The sequence below is a fragment of the Amphiura filiformis genome, chromosome 5, assembly GCF_039555335.1.
Source record: "Amphiura filiformis chromosome 5, Afil_fr2py, whole genome shotgun sequence".
NCBI classification, from domain to species: domain Eukaryota; kingdom Metazoa; phylum Echinodermata; class Ophiuroidea; order Amphilepidida; family Amphiuridae; genus Amphiura; species Amphiura filiformis.
The window spans coordinates 6,814,630-6,829,726 of NC_092632.1; the positions used below are offsets into that span (position 1 = coordinate 6,814,630).

The window sequence follows — 15,097 nt, forward strand, 5'->3', positions numbered from 1 at the left end:
ATAGGCAAAGAGTTTAGCTCGTAATTTTAATATTGTAGGCCTATGTTATTTTTGATAATTGATTAAAAAGATTAGGCCTGCAAACATGTGTTTTCCAAAAATTAGAATGCATAATTTGAATTGAGTCTTTGTAGGCTACAAGTTGGGCTTGATTGTCACAGCATAGGCATATGTAGGCCTACGTTCTTGACTCTTATTTCCAAAAATTGACCAAATATTAAAATTTGACTTATTGCCAGTTAGAACTAGATTTAGTAGTCCGACGAATAGGACCTGGTTTTTTCTCAATTACCAACTAGGGCCTATCACTGCTCAGGCTCTGATTGCTCAAGAAAGATTGACGGCCGCGAAAGTCAGTGACCGCGCCGCCCGAAATTTTTCTTTTTTTTTCGGGCGGCGCGGTCACTGGACTTTCGCGATTCGTCTTTCTTGCGCCATAGATATGAGATAGTGGTCATAGTCTGAGGTGAATATTGTCAGGTAAATAAGAAAAAAGGTCCTACACGTCGGACTAGGATTTAGCTATGTTTAATTTGACAAGATATGTTGCATTCAATAATTTTTATTGTCACTAATCATATAATTATAGAAACTCTTTATGACCATTTTACTATTGAACACTTTTAAACATTAGGCCTACATCAGTAGGCCTATAATTTTGAGTTCAAGGGAATGCGTTCATCATGATTAATAACAACATATTTTTATCAAAATTCGACTATGGCATAGTCTACGCCTATGTATATAGGCCCTAATAAGCAATAAGGCCCCCTATTAGCCTATAGGCCTAGACCAATCCCTATAAGGGAACGTTCATAAATAGGCCTACCTTGGTGGTGGGGGGGCGGGCTGGAAAATTCAGTTTTGACCTTCCAAAAAAAGGGGGGGTCAAAAATTTGACATGGCAAAAGGGGGGGTCAGAAAGTTTTAACACCCATAAAGGGGGGGGGGGGTAATGAACGTTTTGTTTTTAAAATATTGTTGGCCCCTAAATATCAAATACAAAATTTTTACCCGCTACCCGCGCACATTGTCACAATAAAGCCCTTTTCATTCCGATTATGGGCGAAAACAGTGTCAAATCTATGGAATACAAAATTTTTGCACGCTATGCGTTCATATCATCCAGTAAAGCCTTCTCAAAGACATATACAGTCTCTCTAAAAACAAAACTGGTATAGACATATGTTTATGTATGTTAAAGGTGATAGGCCTACTACACCCCCTGATAAATTTTTTGACCATTTTGCTTTTTTCTCAAAAAATAACTACACACTGGTAGCAAAAGTTCATGTATAGGGGAAAGGAATCCAATTAGGCCTACTACGGTAGTAGGCCTACTTCACTAAAATTTCAGTGATTAGACAAGTGGTTCATTAGGCCTATAGGCCTATATGTTAAGACATTCTAGCGGTAGGGCCTAGGCCTACCTCTTCACTGAAAAATTCCAGTGTATGCCTAGTAGGCCTAACAGTGCAGATCTGTTTAAAAAAAAATTTTCAACAAGGTTGAAACTGCATTTGATAGGCCTAAGTTTAATCCATTAGTAAAAGAAAGCATTAGGCAACTTACGGAACACTTAACTTCGAGGATGCTCTGTGACGTCACCATAAGTAATATGACTGTAAAAAGTATATGTTCAGTTGAAGTTTGTATTTACCTTTAATATACCATTAACCAATATAACTTGAATCTTACAATTTTTATAAAAATGAAGAAATATTTTCAAAAAATAAATCCGTTTTGCCCCACTATCGGGGCAAAACGGAACCCCTATGGGGCAAAACGGCACCCTGGGTGTAAACTTATATCAGTAGTTCCATCGGTAGGCCCTAGGTCTAGTTATATGTAGGCCTATATTCAGTTACAATATTAAGTGGGCCTACCATCTCTGTGGAGTGAGTGGTTAACTTCTTATAGACCTAGTAGGCCTATAATATGTATGACCAATATTTGATTAGAAAGAAATATTAAGTAGGCCTACCCATCTCTGTGGAGTAAGTTAACTTTTAATCATTAATTCTATCTGTAGGCCTAGTTTAATATGCCTATGTTTCAGCGAAGTGTTTACCATGCTCGAGTAGGCCCCTAGATAACGCCTACATTTCCTTGAGTGAATACGTATTATGTCCAATTGGGGCAAAACGGAACCCATCTGTGGGGCAAAACGCCCGGGGCAAAACGGAACCCTGTTCCGTTATGCCCCACACTAGGGGTTCCGTTTTGCCCCATACCTGATTTTTTAGGAATAGGTTGCATACATAAGGCCGTGTAAAATTAATATTTTGGTTCTCGTCCCTCCCTCCTCAATTTCTGGGATTTGTCAGATTTTTTTTTTTTTTTAGATTTTTCAATTTTTTAGACTTTGGAATGATTTATGAAATCTTCATACATATAAATAAGTTTATTAGAGAACAAGCATCACTTCCAAGTCTTTTTGTGGTACTCTAGGGGTTTATCCTCAGAATCTCACATTTGAAAAAAAAAAAAAAAGGGCCTCTTCGTTTCCTCAAACATTTTTGGAGAAGACCGAAAACTACTGACAATACTAATTTTACATTGAAAAAAAAAAAAAAAAAAAAAACACCTCCCTCCCTCATCAATTCATGAAAATCCTCTGGACGAGAACCAAAACATTAATTTTACACGGCCTAATACATTGTAGCATATAGGCCATGCAGTTCATACAGCTCAAAGCTAGTACCTTAGTGTTTACAATATACACAATTATTTGGGAAGTAAAATTTCCGCGCATTAAACATCTAGCCTACATATCTTACGTCAGACAGGTTGTAATTTTTTGACTCGATCTTGCTCGGATGTCAGTAGATTGTTTCAGATCAAATTTTTGTTGTAAATCTGTGTGGCCATACTTGTGTTCCTCAATATAATTTGCATAAACGGCAGTATTGCCTAGGCCTATTTTTCCGTTGGGTCCGTTTTGCCCCGGGGTCCGTTATGCCCCACCTTCCCCTAGGCCTACCTTTATTACGGTACGGTGGGGTTGTGTGTGTGTGGGGGGGGTACAAAAAGTTTGGGTGTATACAAAAGGGGGGGGGGGGCAAAAATTTTGAGTTCATAAAGAGGGGGTGCTAAAAGTTTAACATAGGCCTACAGGCAGAGGGGGGGTCAAAAAGTTTTTGACATCATATCAAAATTTTCCAGCCCCCTACCATAGTATGAACGTTCCCTAACATTTGACCCGGCATTTTGAATACATCTTTAAAATGTTATTGTGTTTTTCATAAAACTGTTTTAAAATATTTTCATGACTTTTATATATAAAACCAAAACATGTTTTAACGTTTTTTATTTTTAGGTCTCTTGTGTGGTCGCTGCGCTGGGGTAAATAAAAATTTTATAAGGTTATGATCCCTGAAAGAGTTTCCTACTCCTGGTGAATAGAAATTATTACAGTGAACAATGGCGGCGTCTGCTGGAGGAAAATCCAGTGGTTTGGATGTGGTTGAAAAAGAGGTAACAAAGTGCTTTATTTGGTACAAAATGTCCATTGATTAAATTGTATAATATATGTAGTTCATGTTGATTCGTAATATACGCATATGGGCTTTTAAATTGGGTCCAAAGTGAATAGAAATCCCCTTTTAAAATCGCCCCTTTTCTTTGTTCGTCTTAATAATAATATACATAGGTACGGCGTATATTAGACGTTCGCCTTTCGTATCTCTTTCCTTGTTGGAAAGGTATAACGTTGCGGAGATAGGAACATGTACGAAGATCCGGGACCTACTCTGCCATGTTTGGCTGAGTAACGGTACATGAACACGGTCTTTTGTGCCTATGTAAATTAGTCATTGTGTAAAGCTGTGTTTATACCTATGGGTTACTCATCATCAGACTGAATCATTGTCGCTAACTACCGTAAGTTATGTGTACAATTTTAGAGAACGTTGACCGACAGAGGGTGCCAATATAGGCCTACGTGTCGCTTTCGAAAAACAGCGAATCATGCGCATGCTCAGCAGGCAAATACGACGGCGATTTAGTGCACTGATCATGCGTGCGATTCAGGTTTCTGCAAAAGCGATTGAGTATAAATTCATCTTTAGAAATGACCGGCGATTGTGTGTTCTCAAGGGGGTTTTATCATGTTAATTAGTGACCTGACACACATTTATATTGGTTCGATCAAGCATTGAAATGCTGTCACTTTTTGTATTGGATCGTTCAAGCATCTCCAACAAATTTTTCAATGTAAGTGCCTCTGGCCATAGTAGAAGTAAAAAACGGATACTATGGCCAGAGTTCTAGGGCTAGCGTATATAGGACTTAGTTCCAGTAACTGTAACTCGTCGTACCTAGATGTCATTATGTTTATGATAAAGACTGAAGTCTTGCTGGCAGGACTAATATAGGACTGGCAAGCAAGTCTAGTTCGTCTTTTCAATACTCTTTCATGATGTATATCTTTTTCAACTTTCCTGTGTATATCACTGTATATATCGTATCCCCGGGATCCCCCCCGGGATCGTATCCGTATGCAATATATGCATGTTTATGTACATGTACCTGATGGAACATTGGATCGCGTGTTTAAAGGCCATCATGTGAATTAGCCATGCCCGTTTTTACTTCCAAGTCATAATGTACGATCTTAAAGGAGTATTTCGTGATCCTAGCATCCTCTTTTTATGACTTTTTCAGTAGATATCCACGAAAAAAGCTTATTTCCAAAATTTCAGTTGTTTCCGATTTTGCGTTATGCGAGTTATGCATGATTATGTGTATTACACTGCTCCATAGACAATGTGTTGTAATTTCGTTCTGGTGCACCAGAACGAAATTCAAATTTGGCGATATTTTTGCTAAACGAATTAATCTGCAACTTTTTTTGGGAAAAGTGGAGGGATGAGGCTATGGATCACGAATGCCCCTTTAATATGAATTTGGTTAATTTTTTTCAAACCTGATTTTTTGGCATATCTTAATAGTATTAACGGCGTGTCCGTCCACGCGCTATTGCGTTCACGCGGTGCACTATCGCGGTGCGGGAGGTGCGCTATCGCGGAGTATCAACGGGAGTGTGCGCGAGTACAGTGCGCGCGCCGGAAAAGCATTACAGTGTGACTAACAGGTGCATCTCATCGGGCCAATAATTATAGGCCTTATTTTCAACACATATTTCAAGATTAAGATACCGAACGCGTGCACACACCAAACACGTGCATATAGGCCTATTTCAGCAGAACATGACTATTTCCGAATCCTCCAGAATGGTTAACATAAAAATTATCCGTTGTGGTAAGGCCTATAACCGTTTTTGCGTTCACGTTTCTCGCGATTGATTTCATTGCTTTAGTAACGGCCTATATCCAAGAGGCGAATGATGGGTTTCCAGATTATGGGTAGGCCTACCGAACCACACCGAAGTAAGCCTCACACCTATAAAACAAACAGAGTTGATTAAGTGGTGTCAAGTTGGGTCTTGATCATTGAGAGACGCATTTCATAGTAGTTTAAAAAGTCAGGGCAGGTATATGGGTAACAGGTTTGGGTAATTAGAAATAGGCCTATCACGAGAAGCGCCCGACCCGAGAACCGCGAAATCTAGTTTGTAATGTTTACACATGTCACAACTTGCACCTACATGTAAATGGAATCAGCCAAGTTTCTTGTGTTTGTACTTGTACTTTGTAGGTAAACAGAGCAAAGTTCAACATAAAGTCATAATTCAAAGAATTATGACTTTATGTCCTCCCATAGAACTGTGTGTTAAATGGCCAAAATAACAAGCAGTGTTTCTTTCACTTTACCTCGTTATTTCAGCTCAAAATTAACAAAAACCATTCCCGATAATTATTACTTGTATTACCGTATATCAGCATTTTGAGTATATAATGACAAATAATAATAATAATATAATAATAATAATAGCGACAAGGCACATATCCACTCAATTAAGAGCGCTCAAGGCACTAAAACAAAACAAACAAACAAAAACTAACAAGACAAAGAAAACTGGAACTAAATTAAGAAACATAACTTAAGAATTACAGAATGTCTCTGACATAAGATGAGTTTTTAACAACTTTTTAAACACAGTTACATTTTTAGCAGTTCTGATATAAATAGGCAGTTCATTCCATAGACGTGGAGCTGCGGTTGCAAATGATCTGTCACCCCATGTGCGGTTGGATTTTCTTTCTTGAAGAAGTTGCATGTTTCCAGATCGAAGCGTGCGGGTGGGAACATAATGTAAAAGGAGTTCAGATAAATATAACGGAGCAATATCATTAATACATTTATATACAATCAACATAAGTTTAAAAACAATTCTTTGTGTGACAGGAAGCCAATGCAGTTCCTTTAGGATTGGCGTGATATGGCAATATTTTCTGGTGAAAGTAAGAATTGAGCGGCAGTGTTTTGAATTTTCTGAAGGCGATAGAGTTGGTTTGCTGGTAATCCATAAAGAAGTGCATTGTTGTTATCCAAACGAGAAGAGATGAATGAGTGAATAATTTGTTCAGTAGCATCGCGACTTAGGTATTTGCGGATCCGGCTGATGTTACGTAGTTGAAGCGCTGAACAACGAATGACATTAGAGATATGAGGTTGCATGGTCATAAGAATAAAAAAAAATGCACCTAAATTGCGTGCTTTGGAAGATAAGGCAATTGCAGAGTCACCGATGCAAACATTTTCAATGTTGATTTTAGAGAGCTGTTGGTGGGATCCAAACAGAAGAAATTCTGTTTTATCATCATTTAATTTCAAGAAGTTTGATTTCATCCAATTACGGATTTCACTGATACAAATTTCAAGAGAAGCAATTGCAGAATTAGCACTATGTTGAGAAGATTCAAATGATAAATAAAGTTGCGTGTCGTCCGCATAAACATGATAATTCAATTGATGGCGAAGAATGATATTCCGTACAGGGTAGGTGTAAATGGTAAACCACTGAGGTCCAAGTACAGAGCCTTGAGGCACAGAATAATCAAGAATGGTAGAATGAGAAGTAGCATTGCCAATGCGAACATATTATGCCTATTTGTAAGGTATGATTTACACCAGTCCAGGGCAAGATCTTGAATGCCAAGATAATAGTGAAGACGGAAAGAAGAATATTGTGGTCAACAGTGTCAAATGCAGCACTTAAATCGAGAAGAATCAAAGCTGTGATTTGGCCATTGTCAAGTGATGTGAGAATGTCATTATTAACTCGAAGAAGAGCAGTTTCTGTTCCATGGTAGTGTTTATAAGCTGATTGATAGGGATCTGATAGGGAAAATTTATTGATATGGTTTGAAATTCTGTTAGAAACAATTCTTTCAATTGTCTTTCCAAGAAATTTGAGATTGGATATAGGTCGGTAGTTTTTGAAGATTTCTTTATCCAAAGTAGGTTTTTTAATAAGAGGACGAACATAAGCAGTTTTTTACTTTGTGGAAAAATTCCTGTAAGAAGCGATTTGTTGACAATGTCAGTAATATATGGCACAAAAATATCAATGTTGTCCTTAATTAGAGATGTAGGTAGAGGATCTAATTCACATGATTTCGATGGTGATTTCATGATGACTTTTCTAACCTCATCACAATCAGTGGGTGCGAAAGAATTCAATTTTGGTACAGACGAGCATGGATTTGATGTAGCACAGATAGGTTTGATAATGAATGTTTTCCGAATGGTTTCTATCTTCTCACGGAAAAAATCAGCAAATTTAATTGCAAGTGATTCATCAGAATCAGAAGACGGTAGCACAGTTATTTTAGATTTTTGAAGAAGTCTGTCAATGACATTGAACAGTTTCTTTTGATCACCCGCACTGTCACTAACTTGTGAAGAATAATATTCCACTTTTGCATTTTGGATCATATTTTTCACCAGGGCACGTTGATTTTGATATTCCAGCCTGTAAACTTCAAGTTTCCCATTATTTCGCCACTTTCGCTCAAGCTGACGCCGCTTTCTTCCTGGCTGCTTGCGAATATCATCATTAAACCATGGAGATTCAGTGCAAAGTTTGACGGCACAGGTTTTAGCAGGAGCATGTTTGTTAAGTGTTGATTGAAGCGCATTTTCATAACTTTCCACACAAGAATCAATATCATTATTTGAAAAATCGGTGTTTGAAAGACTGTTAACAATATCGCTACAGAATTTTTCAGAATCAATATTTTTGAGACGCCGGTTTGTTATTTTCACTTTAGGCACAGACGGTCTCTTCAAGTGGAAATTGGCAAGTATAGAAAAATGGTCAGAAAAACCGGGATTCACGATAATATTGGAAACAAATGGTGTAGGAATATCACGAGTAATAACAAAATCAATACAATGACCTAAACGATGTGTTGGCTCATTTACATTTCATTTCATTTCAATTTTATTTATACACGGAAAAGCCCAGATCAGCCCTTGAGCTGGTCTTCCCTGGGGCCGTGTTGCTATATAAATTTACATGTTACATTACATCATTAATCAAGGATATTAAAAGTAAATGGAAATACAAAACAAGTATAAAAACTATATATGACAAAGTGATATAAATTAAGCATACAAAGCAAGTACAATTGACAAAGTAATAACCAAAAGCAAACATTTAGGCAAAGTTCAATTCATAATTACAGTAAAGCAATCTCCTGAACGCAGCAGTTGAATAAGCGCATATGAAGATAGTAGTTCTTTAAACCTAGTTGAGTAGCTGTCCGATTTTTCAAAATGAATGTTGAAATCACCAGTGAGTACAATTTCAGATGGGTGAACTAAATAATTGGAAATGAGGGTTTCAAATTCCTCAAGAAACAGTGAGAAAGTTACACGATGTCCATTTGAGTCTAACTCAGGTCGATAGATAACAATCAGCCGAATTGATTTTGAGTTGCTTGAGATTTCTGCATGCAGAGATTCAAATGTATTATATTCCTTATGATTGTCTTTAATGTTCACAGATAGAGTTGATTTATACAGAAGTCCCACTCCACCGCCCTTTTTACCTGCCTTCGGACATGGTGGAGGGTGTATCCTGGGGGAGTACACTCGCGTTCAATAAGTTCATCCCCTGGCATGAACCAGGTTTCAGTGATGGCTACTAGGTGGAGATCTTGTTGTAAAACATAATCACTAAATTCATCCGTTTTGTTTCTTATAGATTGCATGTTGAGACAACAAAAGTTAAATCCAGAGTCATTACGAACATGAAGAGATTTCAGATTTTCAAAGGAAATGCTTGACGGTTTGTGTTTATTAAGTTGATAATTGATATTATGACCAGAGTCTTTGATGTAATCGGGTATTTGCTGAATTGAGTTAGAATTTTCCAACAAGGAGTGGTTATTGGCGAGCCCTTTTTTGCGCCGACCACCTCTTTTTCCACGGCGCTTAGGAGGAAAACGGCATACACCAAGAGTGACAATGTTATTCCAGACATTTGCAGCTAATCGTGGAAGAGTTTGTTTGTAATTTGAAGTGTTTAATTGAAGTAATTGCTCAGTAGTATATCTGTATAACTGAGGCTGTTTAAAATTTAAAATTTGAAGGAAATCGTACATTAAGCCTTTAACTTACACTTAGTCTTGGTGGTTTAAAATTATATCATCCAACTAGTTCATACGACATTGGTATGCCAGGTGAATTTAAATTTGCCATCAAACTGCATCATTTTATATATCAAATTAAAGCCCCTTGTGTAATGAAAGCCAAAACTGACAACCTTTTTGTCATAGCACTTTCCGTGGCAAAGTTACATCTTTTCAAAGAGCGACTTTCATCAAAAAGATTCTGCTAGCAAAATTCCCCAAAACAGCATTTACGGGGGTTGTAGGGTCTAATTTCTGACTCGTTCTTGAGTCTATCGCTGCTCATTAGCGAACCCTTTTGTTCTATTCTTGACATCACAAATTTGGTTTGACATGACTCGAATGACCATTTTCCCAATACACGCAAGATTTGCAAATGATATGACAGCTAGGAAACACAATAGTACTTATCCGTTCTTGTTGGATCTCAGACTACAAGTGATTTATTTCCTGGCACAACATAATATCCATCCACTTATGCAATAATACGTAATCTTTACGTAATCTTTATGGTAGCAAAGGTAAATCTACTCCGAGATGGTCAAACAATTCTGTGACTTTTATCTTATGATTTAGTGCATCTTTAGCTGGTAATCCAAAATAGAGGCGCCAGTCAGGTAAATTTCAAGACAGAAGGTGGTGGCTACATATCGCCCCTTAATTGCCATGTGTCAAACATGCAATTACTAAGCACTTCTTTTAATTAACAAACAATAAATTTTGATCCAAATATGGCAAACTAAATTTGGGCCAAAACATTGCCAAAATTTAACAATAATCCTTTATCTCCAACTTTACTGAACATGCTTTCTGGAGATTATATACTGTCTATAATGATTTCTCCACTAATATAACTAAATATAATGTAAGAGTTCACACTGTAGCAGCGCTATAGTCACATTTCACAGTCATAATATAGTTCAAATGATGCTTTATAGTTCTTTGACTGTGGTAACAAACAATTTAGCGAATTTCACTAAAAATCACTGGTTCCATGGATTATCTTAAATCCTAATCAATAGTGTTCGTGTCCTAATCACAAATGTCCATTGTCCAAATAACATAATCCACGTCGGTTCGGCACTCCAGATGAAACATTGGAAGAAGATCATGCGCTGCTGGCTTACTGCTCCAACGCTGCTCCTTACTGCGGGGTTCCCTGGAATCCGACGGTCCATGATGAACTTGATGAATTACAAACTCGCTGGATCCATTGGTCAGCAATTCCGAAGCTCATGCTCCAACATGAGTGGTACAAACGTTTGCTGATCCTAAATTATGGTCGGTAGTTCCGAAGCAAATGGCTCCATACAGCCATAGGTGGCACAAACGATTACCGACGCTATTACTATACTCAAAAATATTTTTATATTTTTTGATTTCTTTTTTATTCAATCTTTCTTTCATACAATAATATTTGTTTTTTGTTGGTGTTTATGGGTGTTTCGTGTCAGTATGATTTTTTTCTTCTTTTCTTGAATCAAACCGAACAACGACATGGCAACTCGAAACAACATGGTTGCCAATTACAAGTACAAGTACAAATACAAGGAATGCTCTATTTCCATGTTAGGCAATCAAATGTTCACGGATGACTTCCATCAAAGAATCAAACCTTTGAATCATACATTTCCATTACAAAACATATCCTCTCTTATCAATCCAATGCCTTTCAAAACATTCCACAAACAAATTGCACAACAATTGTCCATGTCCTGGCCAGAATACACAGACAAGGTTGTGCACCATTGAAATTAGACAAATTCAAACGTTCCAAAAAGGCTCTTCACCAAATCCTTAATAATCTTACTCCGACAAACCCATTAGATTTGTGTTACCGTGTTCAAGCATCTCTTGCGCTGAGTGCTGCATCGCGTACCTACGCACTCGCGCAAGTGTCTCCTAATGAATAAATTTGTATTGCCTGGCAGATGTCTTTTGTATACGAAGACCCACGCACTTTTCGCAAGTGTCACCTAGTGAAGTCTACTGATATCAATAAGCCATAATTTTGATTTTTTTTTAACAACAAGACACCTGAGACATTCCCTACCGGATACATCAAGACAAAGTCAATCTAACAAACATAAAAGACATAGGCTCTGGACTTCAAGTCTCCAGAAACCATGGAAACAGACAGCTTATTCTTCTGCCTCCAACAACAGGCACAACTTGCTGATGGGCCTCCGTAGGGTGGATGACTTGGTTCGCACATCAACCTGTCGCACTCGACCATTCTTGTCTGGCAGAGTTGTGACGATCTTTCCCATCAACCAGGAATTCCTAGGAGCTGACTCATCTACTATGAGAACAACGCTCCGCCTTCAGATTCCTCTGTGGCTGCAGCCAACGCTGTCTCGCGCTGAAGTTCAGGTAAATATTCCTTCAGCCATCTTTGCCAAAACAGATCGGCCAAGTATTGGATCTGACGCCAACGCTCTGAGCGTAGATGTCCTTCTCGACAAAGCACCCTGGTGGCATGTCCGCCCTCGGTCTCAGCAACAAGAGGTCCCGGGCGATGACATCCAAGTCATCCGGATCATCCGACACTCTTGTGAGTGGCCTGCTGTTCAACGTCGATTCTATCTCACACATGAAGGTATGAAGTTGCTCATCCGACCTGCATGTCTTCAGGTGTTGTTCATTGAGGATGGCACACATTAACTTCCTTACAGTACGAATTTGCCTTTCCCATACTCCACCGTGGTGGGAGGCTGCTGGTGGATTGTATCGCCATTCAAATGTGTGGGATGTTGAGAAGTTCTGTATTTGGTCTTGGTCTAGTTCTTGCAGAGCGCGCTGTAACTCATTGTCCGCACCGACCAAGTTGGTTCCGTTGTCAGAGTGAATTACTTTGACTGGTCCACGCCTTGCAATAAATCGCCTAATCCCATCAATACAGGAACTAGTGTCCAGGGTGTGAGCGACTTCAATGTGGACTGCTCTGCTATTCATGCACGTGAACAGCATACCGTATCTCTTCCTTGTTACTCTGCCCTGCTTTATATGGAAGGGTCCGAAGTAATCTAATCCAGTGACTGTAAAGGCTGGATCATCACTCTTTACTCGGTAGGCGGGAAGATCAGCCATCTTCTGTTTGCTAACTGGCATTCGGTGTTTTCTGCAGACTATGCACTTCCCTAAGACTGACTTCACCTTAGCTCGAGCTTTCACAATCCAGTATTTCTGTCGTAATTCGGCGAGAACGTGGTTACTACCCTGGTGATGAATCTCTCCATGAATATAACGGACTATGAGAGTCGCTATGTGGTGATCTTTCGAATGATAAGTTGATGCTTCGCATTCTGCGGTATCTTGGCGTTTTCAGTCTACCGCCTACTCTTACCATCCCATCCATCACCTGTGGGTCTAAATTGGTAAGCTTTGAGTCTAGTTGCAGAGATTTCTGTGCATGTTTTATGATTGCACACTCTGCCTCTTCCAACTCCTGCACAGTAAGTGCGTCTGTGAAGTTGTGACTCTGTCTCTGTTTGGTTCTAAGAATCTTCTTAAGTCTCAGCCACCAGGCGGCTGCTCTTCTGAGCCTTGTCCAGCTGGAGTAGTGCTCTATCAGCTGGTCTAGAGCATTATCTGTATCGCTCTGGTCTTCAGCTGTGACAGCGTGGACTTCCACGTCTGTGGACTCGGAGATTCTTCTGATACTGCCGGTTCTGCTCCCGGCCACTCTTCCTCTGGTTCTGACAAGAACGCCGGCCCCTGTATCCAGTCTGGTCTTTCTACCAGCTGCTTGACTGGCAGGCCTCTATCACTCATACGTTTGTTGAACTCAGGGGTCACATAAGACTGGAACTGGGTCTCCATGGTTTCCAGGCTACCTTCTGTTACACTGCAGAAGTAGGTTTGAACTTGCTGGCTGGATCTTCCTGGAATACCGTACACTGCCCAACCCAGGGGTGTGAGTATAGCGTATGGCTCACCAATTTCTCCTGTGGCTAATTCCAGCGGCATGGTGGCTGCCGGAGTGTTGCTTCCAATCATCATTGTTACCTCTGGAATACATGGGTACTCGCTTGGTATTACTGGCAACTGTATATCGCAAAGGTGTGCCCATCTTCTCAGATCTTCTTGAGTCGGTGCGTCCTTTGCGGAGACTGGAATCTTGTCTTCGATATACACCTGTGGTAACGGGATGAAATTCTTCTGATTTAAATCACCCACTAGCAATTTATCCAACACCACCTTTGAGTTCACGGTTTTCTTGAAGTCAAAGTTCCTATTAGCAGTTTTCTTTTTGAGTCCTCAAGTTCATTCGCTGTTGTAGTAGCGAAGAGGCGAAAACCGCATCACAACCGTTGTCCAAGAAAGCATATGTGGCTATGTAACTATCGCTAAGTTCATGCTTCACCAATACTGGTATTATGGTCATTAATGGTGAGGTATCACTACTTGTAGCTGCTGAAGCTAGAGTCTTGGTGCAACCAGTCACTACATTACTGCTACTAACAGTTGCCTCTTCTTGAGACTTGTTTTGTTTAGGTGATTGAGATTCTTGCTCTCGTTTGTCTCTATGCATCGCAGTTGGATGCGTTTTCTGACATTTACTGCACTTCAACAGATCCTTACACTGCTTCTTAGGATGTCCTGCTTCCAAACAACCAAAGCACAATTTTTGTCAAAACAGAAGGCTGATTTCTCCTTAGGTTGCAACTTGGAGAATTTTCTGCATTCCATGATCTTGTGCTTGGTGCCATCTCCACAGTAGGTGCATGACTTGTTTGAAGCTTTCTTCTCTGTGACCTCTTGAGCAGTTGTAGTGAAGGCTTTCTTCTTGTTGCTACTGAAGGATTCTGAGTTCCCTATTCTACCGAACACCGGATTGGCAATTATTTTTGCCTGTCTGTCGACAAACTCAACAAGATCGCTGAACTTTACTGTGTTTCCTTGTTCTTCTTCAATAGCATACACTTTATTTCTCCATAGATTCCTGTGTCGGTATGGCAGTTTCGCAACAAGAATCTTCAGGGTGTTAGAATGATCTAACTCACTTAAGGCATCCACTGTCTGCATCATGTTCTTACACTCGGTAAGAAATAGCGAAAAGGCATTTAAGCTTTTGTCTTCATCTTTAACTTCTTGCCAGGATTTGGCCTTCTTCAGCATTGCTTGTGCAATTTTATGGCCACTTCCAAACTTCTTGGCTAAAGTTTCTTTAGCTTTCTCAAAGCCTTCCTTTGGATCCTCATAATGAAGATAGCTCTCTACATATTTCTTGGCATCTCCATCTGTATGCTGACATAAGAACTCCAGTCTTTCTTTCTCATCATCTGTCTTGTCCTCGACACCAAATGCGAAGGCTCTCATAAATGATGTATACTTTAACGGATCTCCATCGAAAGTCTGGATCTTCGTCTCTGGCAATAAAGCTCGCAACTGCTGTTTTATCAGCAATCTAGTCAATTCACTAAGCTGTTCAGCTTGGTCTGCAGAATGATCTGCCTGTCTTTGCTGTTGAGGCTCTGTTGGTACACTAGTTGTTGGAACATGTGGGGGGCCAACAGGCTGTGTGGGTACACTAGTTATTGGAACATGTGGGG

General features: G+C 39.5%; 1 protein-coding gene across 10 annotated transcripts in view; it reads left to right on the forward strand.

The window, feature by feature from the left end:
- Positions 1–3,384: 3,384 nt before the first annotated feature.
- Positions 3,385–15,097, forward strand: part of LOC140152539 (uncharacterized) — a 50,950-nt gene continuing 39,237 nt past the window's right edge. For all 10 annotated transcript variants that reach the window (XM_072174912.1, XM_072174913.1, XM_072174916.1 and 7 more), the window contains exon 1: positions 3,385–3,477. In XM_072174912.1, the coding sequence (XP_072031013.1) occupies positions 3,424–3,477 (54 nt within the window). In that variant the 5' untranslated portion in view covers positions 3,385–3,423. The remainder of the gene's footprint in view (positions 3,478–15,097) is intronic.